The sequence below is a fragment of the Pelobates fuscus genome, chromosome 10, assembly GCF_036172605.1.
Source record: "Pelobates fuscus isolate aPelFus1 chromosome 10, aPelFus1.pri, whole genome shotgun sequence".
In the NCBI taxonomy this organism is placed as follows: domain Eukaryota; kingdom Metazoa; phylum Chordata; class Amphibia; order Anura; family Pelobatidae; genus Pelobates; species Pelobates fuscus.
The window spans coordinates 72,073,311-72,091,738 of NC_086326.1; the positions used below are offsets into that span (position 1 = coordinate 72,073,311).

The 18,428-nt window shown below is 39.4% G+C and overlaps 1 protein-coding gene across 1 annotated transcript; it reads left to right on the plus strand.

Moving 5' to 3' along the window:
* Positions 1-6,933: 6,933 nt before the first annotated feature.
* DNAJC12 (DnaJ heat shock protein family (Hsp40) member C12) lies at positions 6,934-17,838 on the plus strand. The gene is made up of 5 exons (XM_063435381.1): positions 6,934-7,120; positions 13,298-13,376; positions 14,028-14,167; positions 15,544-15,733; positions 17,139-17,838. Exons 1-5 carry the CDS (start codon positions 6,995-6,997, stop codon positions 17,231-17,233), a joined length of 630 nt encoding a protein of 209 aa, XP_063291451.1. The 5' UTR covers positions 6,934-6,994; the 3' UTR covers positions 17,234-17,838.
* The last annotated feature ends 590 nt before the right edge of the window (positions 17,839-18,428 follow it).

The window sequence follows — 18,428 nt, forward strand, 5'->3', positions numbered from 1 at the left end:
TTACAGACACACACTCATACACTGACAGACACACTCATCATACACTGACAGAAACACTCATACACTCACATGCACACACACTCATACAATCACTCACAGACACACACACAGACGCACTCACTCACACACACACACTCAGTCACTCACAGACACACGCTGTCACTCAAGACACACGCTGTCACTCAAGACACACGCTGTCACTCAAGACACACGCTGTCACTCACAGACACACGCTGTCACTCACAGACACACGCTGTCACTCACAGACAGACGCTGTCACTCACAGACACACACTCTGTCACACACAGACACACACGCTGTCACTCACAGACGCACACTCTGTCACTCACAGACACACACTCTGTCACTCACAGACGCACACTCTGTCACTCACAGACGCACACTCTGTCACTCACAGACACACACACTGTCACTCACAGACATAGACACTCACACACAGACACATCACATACATTCACTAAGTATTTTAGAAATACACATTTTCCACCCAGCCTCCCTACCTGGAGAGCTGGTGTGGCTGGTGAATCATTCCCTGGGGGCTGGGGTCCAGTGGGGCTGCTGGGCGGCATGCAGCAGTGCTGTGATCAGGCGCGGCTAGGGAGCTCTACTCTCACCGCTCTGCTCCCTCGCGGGCTGTCTGCTGATGCCGCGGGAGCCGGAATATGACGTCATATTCCGGATCCCGCGGCATCAGCAGACAGCGCGTGAGGGAGCAGAGCGGTGAGATTAGAGCTCCCTCGCCGTGCCTGATCACAGCACTGCCGCGCCGGGGGTCGAGATGGTGGCCTGGCAGGAGGGAGAGCTTCCCTCCTGCCGTTCACTGAAATATTGCGCCCCCAGAGCCCGTGCGCCCTAAGGCGGCCACCTGTGCCGCCTTATGGACGTGCCGGCCCTGTACATAATGCAAAATATGTTTTTTAATAGATTCAAAAAGTTAACATCAAACTGTTTGCCATGTTAAGTGATGCTTAGTTTTGAATATGTTGTTTGTTGCACAGTGTTCCAGCAGGGGGAGCTCTAATGTTTAGTGAATGTCAATTCTTATAAATGGATTTGGCAGGTTATGTGATAACATGTGGCTATATATGGATAATGGAGACACAGTACACAAAATATTGGTCATGTATACATATTGGAAATGCAAGGCAATAGGAAAAACAGCAATCTATGAAGGAGACAAGAATAGCAATCTATTCTAGACAAAGTAACAGAAACCTTGTCTGTCTGTCAGTAGCTAGGAGGATATTCAAATTAGCAAGAAAAAGACATTAACACACAAAATAAGACCATAAAAAATATAATACATCGTAGAGCTGTCTACAAACAATGGATGGTACAATGTTTGACTTATTTTGTTTCTGCGCGATCGATCATTTAATAATCTATGTATTTATATATAAAATATTTTACCATTAATGATACATTGACTTTTATTTAATTTTCATGTATGTACTGGATATAATACATGTACACAGTGAAAGAATTATACCATACCAGGGACCAGAATAGTCTTGGGTCTATTATGGCACCTTTCAATGTTAAAGGGACACTATAGACGTGTTGGTGCATATTCCCAGGTCCCTTAAACCTGCAATGGTAATTATTGCAGTTTTTAACAAACTACAATAATTACCTTTGAGGGTTATCTCCACCTCTGTTAGGCAGCCACTAGAGGGTCTTCCGGGTGGTTAGGCAACTCTTGATGCTGGCCGACATCACGCTATGCATGAGTACATCCAGTGTCATGTAAACCCCCAAAGGAAAGCATTATAGTACGAGTGCAGCCTTTGCCACATGTGCATTAGGTCTCCCCGATGGCTGACGTTGGCGGGGGAGGGGCAGAGGCGGAGCTTGAACCAGTGCCAATGGTAAGTGACAGAAGGGGGCTATAGTGCCAGGAAACAACAACTTTATTTTACTGGCACTATAGTTTCCCTTTAACTACAAGTACACTGTAATGTTGATAGAGAAATAACATCTCCAATTATATAACTTGTGAACGTGCCATTGGAATGTACCATGTTTATAGTTATTTATATAGCACAATATGGGGGATTGTTGTCGGTGCAGGGTTGTAATACAATTTGTGCATATAATGTTGCAAGTCTGGAGTTAATGCTGCCGGTTCGTGAAACAGAATAATTTTCCTTTGGGCTGAAGCTGCTGAAGAAGCATCATCAGATGTGAAACACGTCCAGTTATGCTTTGGTCTTTGGTTTGGAATGGAATGGCTGTATAATGTATTAGATACTTCATAAGTGCGGTTACAGTTTTTTGCTTGACTTAATGAATTATCGCGTGGACGGATAGACATTGATGCGGACCCCAAGACAAATTATAACCTGTGATATGTTGAAGAAGAGTGGTCATTTTGTAGTTGGTAAATCTTAGAAATTGTTCCAGTTATAAACAAGAGAGTACAGGGAGTCTAGAGACAGGGAGGTTGCTTGCATCCACAACTATACAAGGAACATATTATTATGATGTTTGGTGCTAGCCCTTAATTTAATATTACATAAACCTGTGACGGTAGCTATCGATTTACAAACTATTCAGATAGTGTGATAACTCTGCAGCGCCCTCTGTTGTTGACTGAATGGAAATGTGTCAAATTTACATATGAATGTATAAAAATAGGGGTTATCCTGTCAGAGAAGAAATGGCACAACAATGCAAAACTCAAAGATAAAGCACCGCGCTTACAGCAGCAGTAGCTTAGTATCCAACAGCTTAAAATACATAGTAAAAACAAAGAGAATGTTACCTGCACTCTGACCTAAATCCCCATGTGCATTTAAACAAAATGGAGGCTCTTTAGTTTTATTCTAATGGCCATTTGAATATATAAGCTCACCAGCCACGTCAAGGCAAGCCTCAATAGGTGAGTTCCTACACTAGCCATTAGATATGCTGATATCAGCCAAGAATCTCCAGTGAGACAGGAAGGGGTATTTTATAAACCCTTTAACATTTAACCCTTTATAGGGCTTCTACACATACAATAAACTTTGCTGATATCAGACAAAGTGAGTCAGAAAGGGCTGTTTTATAAACCCTTTAACATTTAACCCTTTATAGGGCTTCTAAACATTCAATAAACTTTGCTGTTATCAGACAAAGTTTAAACGTCTCTAATGAGACATGAAGGGGTGTTTTCTAAACCCCTACATACTTTACCCTGAATAGGGCTATAACACATACAAATCACCTTGCTGGTATCATATATAGTGCAAAACTGTTTGATCATATTATAAAAAATATGCATCAAATAGCCACTCACAATTTGACATATTAGAGAGCTATGACCAGCTCTAGGTAAAACAGCGTCTAGTAATATAAAACTCCCCACTTGAAGGATAATGAGCACAATTCCTCCGCTCCTAGCGTCTCAGCCAGCTCTGCCCAGTGCACACTGATCAGGAATTGTGCTTATTAGAAAATATTTTTCCTAAAAAGTAGACTCTGAGAAGTAGCTGTCAAGCTCTATTTAAGGGATATCCTGCAAGTGGGGAGTTTTATACCACTAGACGCTGTTTTACCAAGAGCTGATCATAGCTCTCTAATATGTGAGTTGGCATTTCTATACCTCAGTGTTGTCTGTAGCTTATTTTTCTTGCCATATTGCACCATTGGTTCCTTCTGTCTTTTGCTTTCTTCTATATGCTGTTGCCGATTTAAGATGCATCAAAGACTTCACATGAACATTTGAAGAGAAATTTGGACTTTAGGACTTCTTTTACTTTCGGGTATTTTTATTGCATTTTTTATTGTATTTTTTTTTTTACTGCCCAGTTAGCCTATTTTACCTTTCTGGCACACCCTGTACTTTTTTTGTTTGTTCTGTTTTCTCAGTTTTTAGAAGGGTTTGAGGGTTACCCTTACCTTCAGAAGTGCTGCCCCCTATACTTGTGATCAGTTATGTAGCACTGTTCCATTCCCCTTGCTTTGTATCTATCAATGAGTATGGGATGTCTGCAGCCAATCAAGTTGCGGACCAGAAGGTCTCTTGGGCCCTGTGCAGTGGGTGCACTGGACCAGTGAGGAAGATTTGACACAGCTCCCTCGGCAGGGGCTGGCTGGGGTGCATTTTGCACCCCCAGACCCAGTTGGGGCATCTTAAGATGGCTGACTGTGCTGTATCAGGGTAGTGCTGGCCCTGATGGTATCACCGCGTGCACACACCTAGTGATTCAAGTGTATGCACAATATATCGCATGTACATTTTCTGTACCTACCTACTCCCCAGTTATGTGTCTCATGGAGTATGGCTAGTCATAGAGTGGAATGAGTCAATAGTTTTGAATATTTGCCTCCAGATCCAAAATTATCAGATTAAAAATTATTGTTGGGCAACAGCAAATCAGCATTGATCCATTAACCAATAACCATGTATTTAAAAAGACAAGGTGACAGGTGTTCACAAAAGTTATTATCACAAGACTGAAATCAAATTACCTTAAATGTCTTCATTAGGTACATCCCTTATTATTGTGACAGGTGCTAGTCCTAATGAGGTAAATTAACTGAATAAAGTCCCTCCAGACAGACTGAAAGAGTCCCAGCATTGTAACTAAAGAATATTCAGCAAGCACTCTCTCTTAAGTACAATAAGTAAAGCACAGACAGGTGTTGTGGTGAAGACAAGGGCAGTTCACATAGTATAACGGGATTAACAATAATTCAAAAGTGCTTGTCTCTTATATATTGAGCTACAGTTTAAAAAAATCACAGATTGGTCAGTCACATAATGCGGAACAAACCAATGCTCTGCAAAGCAGGTGCTATTCAGTGCAATTACTCTTCTGAACAGACTTATGTATGGTGAAAATATTTGGTTTGGCCCAATCGATTCATCAGAAAAAAAGTTTTGTTCGGGTAGTCTGAAATTTATCCACGTCATATTTTGTGGTATTTTGCTTCGGACTAAATTCAGACATGCAATTGTTTCAGAAAAATGATTTGGACAAACCAAAAGGGCACAAAAATAAGCCAATTAGTTCACTGCAAAATATATTGATAATACAAATTTACGTATACATTTTGCAGTACACTGATAGGCACATTTTCCAGCTATTTGGTTCAGAAAAAGGAGACGAGGAGAAACAGTGAAAATCGAATCAAATCATCATGTAGTGGCTGTCCCCTAACCATTGATGATCTTTTTTTCCCAGCAATCACTTCTTTTTTTGGCACAACAGATGGAACTCTAAATCATGAATCAACTATCCTGTGCGTCCATTGTTCATTATGTTTGTTGCATAATACATCCATATTTCGGTTCGGAGTTATGGAATTCGGATGACCACTGGATGCTCAAATTTCAGACGAATCGCAAATGGTTTGAAACCGAATGCACGAGTCTATGCTGAATGCTTCGGATGGAAAGTTGATCAGTCACAGGTTAACCATAAAGCTTTTTCCAATATTGTTCTGCAAATATTTAACGAAGGAGAAAATATATAAAAACGGATTTCATTTTTATTTCAGAAGCAGTAAAATCTTCCATGTAAGTACAATGCATCTGTACACAATGTCTGGTGCCACCTCTTTTCCAAAGGTTTCCAGTCCCAGCTGTATATCTTCCGATGAGCAATGTGTTTAGATCACTCCAGCCTGTTCTTTAAAGGGTTACTCCAATCACCATGACCACTTCAGTGATGTGAAGTGGTCGTGGTGGTGTGAGTGTGTATCTACAGTGTTTTAGCTTGAAACACTGCACATTTATAGATATTAGTAACTGTGCTGGGGGGCTAGTTGCACAACCAGCACACGTGACATTGGCGCCTACTGTCAACTCCGTGCGTATTTCACGTTTGTCATCAGTGTGCACTGTATGCATAGGGACTGCAAGGGGTAGCTAGCCATTACCCTCCCTCACTTTGGGCAATTGAAAGTAATTAAAACTTTTTTTTATTTACAGGTTTTACTGCAATCAGAGCAAAATGTTAAACTTTAATAAAATCCAAAGAACAAAAAAATGTACCTGCGCTCTTTCCCAAATCCCTAGGCAGATCTCTTAGGTGGGTCCTAACTCTAACCATTCAGCCTGCTTCCTTGAACTTCTGGCAAAGAAATCTCTAATGAGACAAAAAGGTGTTTTTTTATATTTGTTACAGTTCAATGTTCCTAATATTCTTTACTAAGGATTATTGTGTTGTAGTGAGGAGACTTGGGGCTGGAATAAATGTATGTATTATCGCTTTTTGTATTCTTTTTTATTTTAACCAGGGAGTCTCAGTAATCTATTTTTTTTATTTAAAAAAAGAACACTCTATGCTTTGCAAACAAATATATTTGTTTTTAACATTAGAGGGCTACTTTTAAAACCAAGAAAGAAAATCAAACAAACTAAATTTGCTAATCAATTAAAGTAAAAACTACTGATACATTTTACATCTTTGAGTTGGACCATTTCCCATTTATTGCTATTGTTCAAGTCGGGTTAATTGTGATTGCCTTTAGAAACTCACTTTGCAGTTACACAGATTTACCATTAAGTAATCTTACCCCTTCTGAATGTTACAAGCAGGAGAGGGGGCTATTATGTTATATTTTACTCACTAAACAGTGAATTGAAAAAATAAAATACCCAGAATGAAACTGAATTTATTTCAAAGCAGTAATTTAGTTATGCATAATCACTAAACATATTTACGGTTTAGAGAATAAACCACAATGATTTCGTTTTTTTTGTCCAGCCATAACAGGAGGGTGATATAAATGTAGCAATTACATGACAACAGTAATCAGTAATCCACCAACTTTGTGTGAGGCAATATCTGTTTTCTAGAAAAAAAAAAAAAAAAAAAAAAAAAAGCAGGAAAAACGGGGCTGCTGTTGTGGACCACAAGTCCCATGATGCATTGCAAGATTATCAGCTGCTTCCTCCATTGATGTGCCAATAGAATGCAACAAGTAAGGAGCCTCCCATATAAACAGCCAGGTTAGGAGAGCTAACTGTTCCAGTGTCTTAATGTTAGGTGTCTGGTGGTGTTCTTGCTATAGAATGATGGATAAGATTGTGGATTCTATCCTTAACTGCAGTCTGGAATCTGAGGAGGACTATTACAGTCTCCTAGGCTGTGATGAGCTGTCAACAGTAAGTATTGAAATATTCAGCATCTCACTATTTTTTTATTTTTTTTAAATTCTTTATTTAGTTGTGCCAAGATAAAACATACAAGCTTACAATGCCACAACAGCTATAGTAAGCACATCATCAGACAAAGGGTTACCTCTGTGCATTGTAAAACTGAGATCTATGGGGGAAAACCAAACCACTAAATAATACATGAATATTTCAGTTATATGATCAATGTCTGTAGAGATATATTGAATTCATTCAATGTATGTATAATACTTTGTATTTCTATAGCTTGTAAAATATTGCATTGTAATACTTTAAATAATCAGTGTTGGAACAGAGGTTATGTATACATAGAATACTTCATTTTAAGTATACCTTTTAACATTATTTAAAATCAGATATTAATTGGGCACGATGATGATGATATTCAATTTATTTTTGCCTTGAATCTGTTGTGTAGTTTATATGTTTAAAAGGGATGGTACAGGTTTCAAAGGAATTTACAATGTAGAATTATTGCTATGTCACAGGAAACTCATTGTGATTTCTACAGATGGCACTTGATCTACTCCTAATACCTTATGACTTATTTTCATGGAGTCTGAAAAGATGCTTTATTATTTTTAAATGTATCAGACTTGGTTTATAGAAACTGAAAATAAATCTTTTAATATAAATATAAAATATATTCGAAAATGCCAACAGTTTGCTCTAGTAAAAAAACAGGTATATGTATAATTAATCCGTTCTCTTGATTGTTTTATACTTTTCTCACTAGAGATGACACAAAAAAGCAGGTAGGTAATTAAACTATGGATGGGTAGTGCTATTTAACACTCCACTTTGATGTGCTTGGACACACCTTGTGCACATCTATGTATACATACATACATAATACATTAAACCATGTCAGATTTATATTTTCTCAATTTTTGGCAGAGAAGAGTAAATCGTAACTATTATGGGACCACCTAAGCCTGGACTCATTTATTATTATTATTATTATTATTGCGATTTATATAGCACCAACAGATTCCGTGGCGCTTTACAATATTATTAGAGGGGGGATTTGACTATAAATTGGACAATTACAAGAAAACTTACAGAAATTAAGGGTTGAAGAGGGCCCTGCTCAAACGAGCTTACAGTCTATAGGAGGTGGGGTGTAAAACACATTAGGACAAGGAATAGAAGTCAAATTAGGTGGGAGTGGAGCAGAGCTGGAGGAGAGAGTAAAGTGCTGCCCTTTAGGAGAGAGCAAGAGGCAGGTGTGTGAGGTAGAGGTTAGTCTGGGAGGCAATAGGCTTTCCTAAAGAAATTGGTTTTAAGGCACTTCTTAAATGATTGAAGAATAGGGGAGAGTCTGATGGCGGAAGGCAGGCTATTCCATAGGACAGGAGCCGCCCGCGAAAAGTCCTGCAAGTGCGAGTTGGCCGTACGGGTACGAGCAGCGGACAGAAGAATGTCACGGGCAGAGCGGAGAGACCGAGAAGGGGCATACCTATGGATCTGTGAGGAGATATAAGAGGGGCTAAGATTATTCAGTGCTTTATAGGTATGGGTTAGCACTTTAAATTGACTCCTATAGGATACAGGAAGCCAATGTAAGGACTGACTGAGGGGTGAGGTGTGAGAGGACCGACTAGAGAGGAAAATCAGTCTGGCGGCAGCATTCATTACAGACTGTAGCGGGGCAATACGGCTATTGGGAAGACCAATTAGGAGAGAGTTACAATAGTCCATGCGAGAGATTACTAGAGCATGGACAAGCTCTTTAGTAGCATCTTGTGTAAGAAGAGAGGCAGTGTAAAGAGAAAATAGAAGGGGGCCAAGGACAGAGCCTTGAGGGACTCCAACTGAGACAGGACGTACGGTGAAGGTATCATTAGAAAAGGAGACGCTGAATGAGCGTTGGGAGGGATAGGAGGAAAACCATGAGAGGACAGAGTGACAGAGACCGAGTGATTGAAGAGTTTGGAGAAGGAGAAAATGATCAACAGTGTCAAAAGCAGTGGAGAGGTCAAGAAGAATTAATATATTTTTGGCAGAGAGGAGTAAATCGTAATTATTATGGGACCACCTAAGCCTGGACTCATTGATGGTTTAAATCAAGCTTCCCCAAACTCCAGCCCTTTAGATGTTGCTGAACTACAACTCCCATGATTCTAAGCCTATCTATTTCATTCATAGAATCATGGGAGTTGTAGTTCAGCAACATTTGGAGGGCTGGAGTTTGGGGAAGCCTGGAATGCTGTGCATGTTCGAAGATGAATAAAACTTCTATCAAAGTGATCTGCTATGCAGGCACAGATCTCTCAATGACCACTGTATATTATGACATCTAACAGAAACTTTGAAAAGGAGCAGAATGGAATGGAATGCTTTTACATATAGATTTGTTTGCTATAAATAAAGATACAGAGTTAAGAAAACCCAAACTTGTAGCAGTAAATTCTAGTAAACTGTTAATCAGCATTTTGGGATCAAATTTAAAATGGATCAAATTTAAGTGGAATTCACAAACTGATACACAGAACAAGAATTGAAGGCTCTTGAGCTGTATAATCAATTAGTTGTGGCAGAGTAGACTCTCAAACTAGCCCTTAAAATAAAATCATTTAGAAATTTGATATTGAAAGTTGAGAGGAAAAAAATAAATACTTCTCTCAAATTGAAACTATTTACTTGTGGTGGACCTGCAGCCACATATTATTTTGAGGGACCTGCACAATTATTAGATTTGTGCTAGGTGGAATTTTTTGGTTAATCTGAAACAAATTGAATTTCACCCAAAACTAGTTTTATCTAGTAGTTGATTTGTTTTGGATGAAATGTATCTAGTATTTTCATTTTGGGACTTCCATTTGTACAATGGAATACCATGATCTTTCAGTGGTTTAGAAATAGCTGTTTAAAGGGACACTGTATGCACTGTAACGGCTTCATGTTATTAAACCGCTTTTAATATTTGTATGTTTTTAATGCTAAACAAGAGTCCCAGCAGTCCCTCCCCTCGGTAATGATTTGGCTAATGAGGAAGTATTAATCTGAGCAGCAATGGGCAGCTGTGATTGGTTGAGAGTGTCAGCTGACTGTTTTAGCCTATCAGAGCTCCAACTGATGGTATGAAGGGTATGACCACAAGGAAATATGTGATCTCTACCTTAGCCACATCTCCAGAAGGGACTGAACTTTGGTGGCCAGAAACTGTTATATAGTGTTAAACATGGTAATCACACATAAGGACACTAATTTTATGAACTAATCAAACAAATTTTAGGTTTGTGTAATTCATTCATTAGTTCCTTCTTCTAATGAATGGACAAAAGAGTTGATTTTCATCAAAATTGCTTCCCCCATCAGCCCATCCCCCCGGCACAAATGCCAAAGTATAAGAAATAGCCTTATGCTCACACTCCATATGCTGAGGAACGCTTCAAGGTCCAAGTGGCTAATGCTTGCAAGGCACCTGCTCCCAAAGGACCCTAGGTAGATCATCGGTTTGGGCCCCACTTCATTCTTCACATAGGGGGTGGTAAATAGGACCAAATACATTTATGGTTCTAGGCCCCTGTCTTGCCCCTAGGTCAGGGCTCGACAAATCACAGGTGCCGGGTCGCTATGGGACCAGGAAATTTGTCCTGGCATCTGGGATTTGTGATCCTGAGGTGACCGGGTGCCCGAGATTGGAGACGGACAGTCGGCTCACGCAGGACTACGGGTGGCAGGCAGACGGATGTTCGGCTAATTGAGAGCTGAGGGAAGGAGGCAGGCTGCTGATTGAGGGAGGCGGGCCGCAGCCGGCTGATTGAGGGAGGCGGTGGAGGAGTTGTTTTCTCTCTGCTCTGCTTTCTTGTGCACCCTCCAGTAATGCCGGGAGCTGGAATATGACGTCATTCCAGGATCACTTAAGAGCGCACTAGGGAGCCGAGCAAAGAAAAAACAGCAGCACCACTGGACCGCAGGGAAAGCTAATCCACTCCAGCTTTTCCAACGGTAGGGAAGCTGGGTGGGTTTAAAATAATAAAAGTAATGATTTGTAAGTGAGTGTGAGTGTTGCAGTGTGTGTGTGTGTATGTGTCTGTCTGTCAGGGAGTAAGTGTATGTGTGTCTGTCAGTGAGTGTGTATATTTAGGTTACCTGCCTCCTTCAATCACATGGGAAAGGTGTTTTAACTCACCCTTTTTCCCATGACGTGCTTGTGACGCTGCAGCTGCACCCACCTCCATGGCTGAGATTATCAATCTTGATGATCTCAGGCAATCCAATGCTTCCCCATAGAAAAACATTGGGAGACTATTACACATGCGCGGCATAACGCCATGATGCGCAATCAACTTCTCCTCATAGAGATACATTGAATCAATGCACCCCAATGGGGGGCATTAATGTAGGTGCTGTACACTGTGCAGTACTGAACTGGGAAGTAGTTCTAGAGGCTGTCTGAGTGACTGTCACTAGAGGTGTTACCAGACAGCAATGCAAACCATGCCTTCTGGTATGAAAAGTTAGTGTTTACGTTGAAAAGCGTGCAGGGACAGTATATAGACTTCCGAACAACTACATTAAGCTGTAGTGGTTCTGGTGACTATAGTGTCCCTTTAAGAATTGTATTTATTTTTGACGTTGAAAAATCTATCTCCAAGATTTCATGCAAATTTGTCAAGCCCTGCCCTAGGTTAATACTGTTCTGCATTTTCTACCCCTCAAACACATTTGCCTCATTTTTTTCCCCCCAAAAAAACCTCATCTTGTAAACGCAGTCTCTCAGCACAAAGTACCCACTTAAGATAACGGAGCTATCTCCCTCCCCTCCCCTCCCCCCCCCCCCCCCCACTCCACCCTATAAATGTATGGGCGCATGGGGGAACCTTTCCCTGATGCTAGAAATAAATAAATACAATTACTTGTATCCACTTCCAAGGATCATACCACACCAGTACCCCTTTAATTTTTTATGTTTACAGTTTGTATAGTAGTCATTGTGTTAACACAAACTTTCTTCATTTTGAAAATGCTTTAAAAAGAAAGTGTGTGGAATATATGAGCAATGGTTTTGGAAGCCACTATTTATGCCTGATTCAACTTTGACTACCTCTGAGGTACTAGCTGTGAAAAGCTGGCATGATTATTGCATCCTTAAGAGTAGGGGGTTAGGGCATATATTAACCCATTTACTTTTTAATATTCACCCACTATCAAAATAAGGGAGGTGATTATACTGACCTACCCCGTTTAATAGGCATTTTCACATTAAATCCTCTCCTCTGTCTTGGAGTAAGAGAAGAAGCAAGTGGAATATCCTCTCAAAACAACGGACCCTATCACCACTGCCCATAGTAAGAGATATGGGTGCCTCCCACCTCCCCCATAGTTGCTGCACTCTCCTACATTTGTGGGGTTCCCGTGAGCCAGTCAGGTTTCCACATCTTGGGTGAAGGAGAAGGGAGATGCTTCCACCCAGTGCTTTTGGAGGTCAGGGTATGAAAGACCTTTATTGGGATATATATTATAAAAAAGGAAAATGCAAATAATATCTTGTGGTCTGCAGCATTCACGTGCTGTTTAGGGTTGGTTAAAGTAAATCTAGGATAGCGTGACTCCAAGCCCCTGAGTGATTGTTTGTTTATAAAACATGGTTTCAAGGTCTCTCATCGATTTGGTGGTAGGAGGCAGGAGGAGCAGGGGTGGTCTGTTTGTTTAACATAAATGAGAACTAACCATTGAGAAGGTTATCAGCAATCCTGTTTGCTACTACTTTGTTCTTTAAAGTGTTATCGGGACCCATCGAGTGACCAGAATGTCACTATGTCCCTGTGTTAGCATAGGTATTTACTAGAGATCGTTGGGTCCTGGTTCCATGATGGATCCTGACATTGTGGACATGTAAAAAAAAAAACAGCCTCAGTAAGAGTTTTACTGTAAACCAACACCATACTAATTATTCCTATAAAGTCTGAAATAGGTAAGTACACGAGTGAGGTCTCTGGCACTGCACACTCTAATTTTGGAACACAGTTTCAAAAGCTGCTTTACAGTGTACTTGGGTACCAACCTTCATTTGTCAATACATATCATCTTAAACTCCAATGCAAGCACTGCATGCTAATAATGGCAGGCAATCCCTGGGACACTAATAAAGTACAATATTAGAGAACACAATTTTGGTAATTTATTTCTTTTTTTTAGGTTGAGCAAATTCTTGCAGAATATAAGGTTCGAGCCCTTGAATGCCACCCTGACAAGCAACTTGGAAACAAAAAAGCAGGTATATTCATTTTTTTTTTTTTTAAATGATCTGTGTTTGTACAGGTACAGTGTAACATTTTACACCGCACCTGAGTTCATATTCTTGATTAACAGATCAACGTAACATGTTGCCCTCATGACTGCTGAGTGGAAATGTCTATGCCAGGGGTAGGCAACCGTTGGCACTCCAGAAGTTGTGGACTACATCTCCCTTGATGCCTTGCCAATATTGTGGCTGTAAGGGCACCCGAGGAGATGTGCCTAAGGTTGTCTACCGCTGGTCTGTGCTATGGTGGGTACTCCAATGGGTATCTGTTTAGCACTGCTCGGCATCATTTAAAAAACAGTGTAAAACCCTCACATTTACGAGTTTTTTTTTTTTTTAATTATTAAAGACATTCATGAGAACAAAGTAGTCGAGCAGTAATACATTTTAAAAATGACATTTATCACTGCTGCTCTAATCTCAAGGAAACAGGAGGTGTGGATCCACTCTCCCTCTCGCTCAATCTTTGGCGGTGGGTTTGCAGAGCCCCATGTTGTTTGCACCTTGTGACAACTGTATTTAAAATGATTACATTTTTTTTTTCTATTTATTATAATGCTTCATAAGCTTTACATTAATCCTTCTTTTTTTAAAAAATTTTATTTAAAATTTTTTTATTTGTAGTGCAAGATTTCCAGAAGCTACAACAGGCCAAGGAAACTCTTACTAATGAGGCTAGTCGAGCTCAGTATGATTACTGGAGGCGAAGCAAAATCATGATTCCATATTCGCAATGGGAAGCCCTGCATGATTCTCTAAAAATGGTGATGTATAACTTAATCTTCTAACAAAGAAACTGACAAAGCAACAGGGGAGTTCTAACTGTTTATTTTATTCTCTAAATAATCAACATATGGAATACACAAACAGTTGTCTGTGCCTGGAATTAATTTAATATGCTTCAAAAGTAAAATTAAAAAAATGAAATGAATGTTAAGTATATCTGCACGTTGAAATCTGACTTTGCACCGTGCCAAAAGTTTCCCAGCAATGTTTTGTATGTGATGTGTAATTGCGCAAGCATTTGTTTTGATGGGGTGGGAGTCAGAGGGCAATGAATCCTCCGGTTTCTCGTGCCTTGCAACATAGTAAATATTTCCTAATCTCGATCATTCCCACGTGCTGTTTTTATATTTTGTGTACTGTTTTGGTACATTTGTTTAGAAGGGGTGTGTTCATAAGGTTTTCCCCTCCTTGTACACTTGTACAACCTTCTCTAGGCAGTCGTGGGTCAATCTCCGTCATATTGTCATACACAAGAGACGGCTAATGTTTGCAATGCCTACTGTGTTGGCCTACTACTGCTGCTTCTATATAAATATTTGTCAAAATAACATTCTTTGGTACTTACAGCTATTGTAACCTACCTTAATTACTAGTTCTGTCACAGTAACCATGGAGGATAGGTGTAATATGCGTATCCTGGTTTTGTTGAGGGAGGAGGGGGTGAAATCTACTGGTTGTGAAGTAGTAATGACAGGTGTGTGTTAGAAATAAACATATTTATCTATAGCTTTATGGTATTGAATGAGACATGACCTCTTGATTGGTCATGGGTTGAGTACATGATGTTAAATAGGTGGAGTTTAATTCTTAGAGCAAAGTCGAGCAGCCTCCACTCTCCCCTACCCCCTATCCCTATTTACATCTTTACCATCAGTCACTGGCTTTGAATATACCACGAAGGGCTATCCTTTTGAAGTGCAGTTATTGTGCCGGTTTTCTGAAATCATTTAGTTGATTTGCTGACTGAAAATCCTGTCATTGAAACTTGTCTGCAACAATATTGCCAAGGGATAGCCATTTTTTTTTATTTTTCTTTTGTTATGCAAGGATGCTGGAAACAAACTTTAGGCTGTGCATTAGCTAGAAGAATTGAGAGAAAACGTGCCATTAGTCACATGGTAAATAATTCATACACATGCACGCCTTACTATTTGCTCAGGTGTAACAGATTATTGTCGGGGTTTTATATGCTCTACATAAACTTTAGGGTAAAAACTGGAGTATTTAACCGAGAGAGAGAGAGTTTGTTTTCTATGATTTGTTCACAAATATGGCATGCGCCATAATTATTAAGAAGGAAAAGATTAGTTATGTATTAACATTTTTATTTATTAATTTATTTTTCTCTCCTTAGTCCATGCATTGGGCAGTTAGAGAACAGAAAGAACCAATGCTGGAGGCTCCTCTAACTAATCCAAAAAATGACACATCTGACTCCATTTTATTTAATTTTGGAGAAAAAGGAAGTGACATTATCAATGAAAGAGACATGTCAAACGAAACACCAAAAGACATTGATTTGCTATCGCCCAAAAGCCCTGAAGGTGAGAAAATATGACTTGAATTTTAGACATTTTTACAGGAAATGCTTTTGCAATCAAATACCCATCTATCAGATAATATCTAGAAAATCTGAACTATAAAATCGTCTGGCTTGTATTTCTGTTTTTGATTCCAATCTGATTTTACTATCTGTTTAATAAATAAACAAAATGTTAATACCGTGATTAATTAACAAGTATACTCTACATGAATACATCGGGTAACATGCACAAAAACAGAACTTCATTTGACACACTACAATATACTGTAGGTTTTAAGATCCCAGCCTGTAAACACAGAATTTTCACTACATTTACTACACAATAAACAAATGGTGATCTTCCAAACTGATCATCATTATTCAAATAATTTTGTGACAGGTATTCAATATTGCACTACAGTTTAGATTTATTTATTTCTGTCCCCTGCCCCCCTCTTGTGCCTTCCTGTTTTTCAATGTGCATATTGTAGTTGGTAACGTCTTGTAAGATGGTAATACACCTATACAGTAATGGCTATTACATTCATCAGGAGGTGAGCCAAGTCATAAGACCTGGGGATAGTGAGCATTCTATCTAAATTATTAGGAATTCCCATATACTGCTTGATTACAGATTTATATCTTATATTTCATGTGATTTGTCCTTATTACGGTAGAATGACCTGTATCTCCTGTTACTATTTAGGGTTTCCTGTAATGCACAGAGGATAAAACAAAAAAACAAGAATTATGGGAAATAAACTCATGGATGACATCACTGTCCATGCAATATGGGCTTCTAAAGAATGTTTTGGGTGAATGGAAATTCTAAACTAATCATCATGCCTCATCTATCTCATCTCCCCTCCTTACATTTAAGAACTGGGAGAAATTGTCGGCCCAAGTGCGTACATGCACTCTGAGCCAGCGAATCGTTCCATTCACAGGCTTCTCTATGAGAAGCTGTGATTGAACTTGGAGCAACCTCCTGTGACGTCAAATAGAGGCGTGGCAAGTGGTGTCTGAAGCTGGATTCCAGATGAGTAATAACGTTATCTATTCAATATGGCAGCTTTCAAGGTTGAAGAGGGAGTAGGGTTAAGTGGACTGTAGGCAAACTCAACTAGTCTATCAATATGATGATATTGATGATTGTAATCAAACAAGTCTCTTGTGACTTTTCTAACTTGGCTTCCAGTAGTTCTCAAATCATTCCCTGATGCACACCAATGATTCACTTTTTGTCAGTATCCTCACTGGGAATGCCTAAGCCCTTGGTTTTTGATGCCTTGAGAACTTGGGTTAGAAACCACTCAAGTAGACGTCACTGTAGAAGTCCAGCAGGGGTACTACTGAAATCATAAATTCTATACCGGTCTTATTGCGTGCCTATTCAATAAAAGGTTGATATTTTTCATTATTTACAGGAAGTAAAGACATGGCTAATGGCCTCTTGCGTTTCCGTTGGTCTGCTGAAGCCCCTTCCGATCTTCTTCGTAAATTCCGAAATTATGAAATCTAAGTACTATACATTTCGACTGTGTTCTCTTCTCTATTCTTCCTTTTTTTATTTAAATCAATGATCTTGTGAATAGCACATGGTTTGTGTAAAATAATACTATCCTATGTATTTTATTGTTTGTGTATATGTGTGTGCAACTATAGGATAATATAAGCTAATTTGCTGGGCATATAAATATAACTTCACTCTGATACAGTGAAAAGATATGTTCATTTCATTTACTTCTGTGTGTAATCATGATATACCTCTAAAATGTGTATTGATCAATTAATATGTAGTAGAGCATATTGTGCTTTAAGAGAAAATGTATTCTTTATAGATTTACATGTTCAATTTAAATGTAGTGCAATGATCTGTGTAAGAATTAAATTTCATATCTTGCAAATGATGTTTATTAGCTCTAACTGGAGAAGACGATGAAGATGAAATGCGGTTTACCAAGACCCATAATGGTAGAAATTTCAAAAAACAGATGCCTATGCGACGTTGTCTAGTGAAAGTGCCAAAGAGCTGCTTAACATTTGGAAATTGCAAAAAAAAAAAAATTTCACTCTATTTAATATTTAATAATACAATTGTTTGCTTTATAAATAGCTGTTTTGAATAAATGTTTATGCCAAACATGGAAAACCAAAGATTGTCATGCAGTTTTTATACATAATGTGGGGTTGCATAGGACATGCAAAAATGAGACTTTTCTATCTCACAAAACCAAATGGAAAAGGAAAAACCTGAAAAAACCATGTGGTGGCGAGGAGAGGTTATATGAAATCCTAAAGGAACACTACAGTCACCAGAACCACTACAGCTTAATGTAGTGGTTCTGGTGTCTATAGTCAGCCCCTGCAGGCAGAGTACTTAAAATGTTTACATTGGTGCCTTGTAACTGCTCGTGACAGTCAGTCAGATGGCCACTAGAGGTGTTTCCTATCTCAAGCTGCACAGTTAAGTTAAACTCCATTTATTCACATATACGATTCCAGCACCAATGTCCTTCTGCACTGGGTCACAGTCCCCCCTTCTCTGACGTGATCAGTTGGGGGGACTTAATGCGCATGCACCGTGAGTGCTTTAGGTCTTCCTCATTGGAAAGAAGTGAGTCATGCTTTCCCATGGGGTTTTCACTGACATTGGTTGTCCTTATGCAGAGCGTTAGGATGTCCAGTGTCGTTTAATGTAGTCAAACTCCATTACA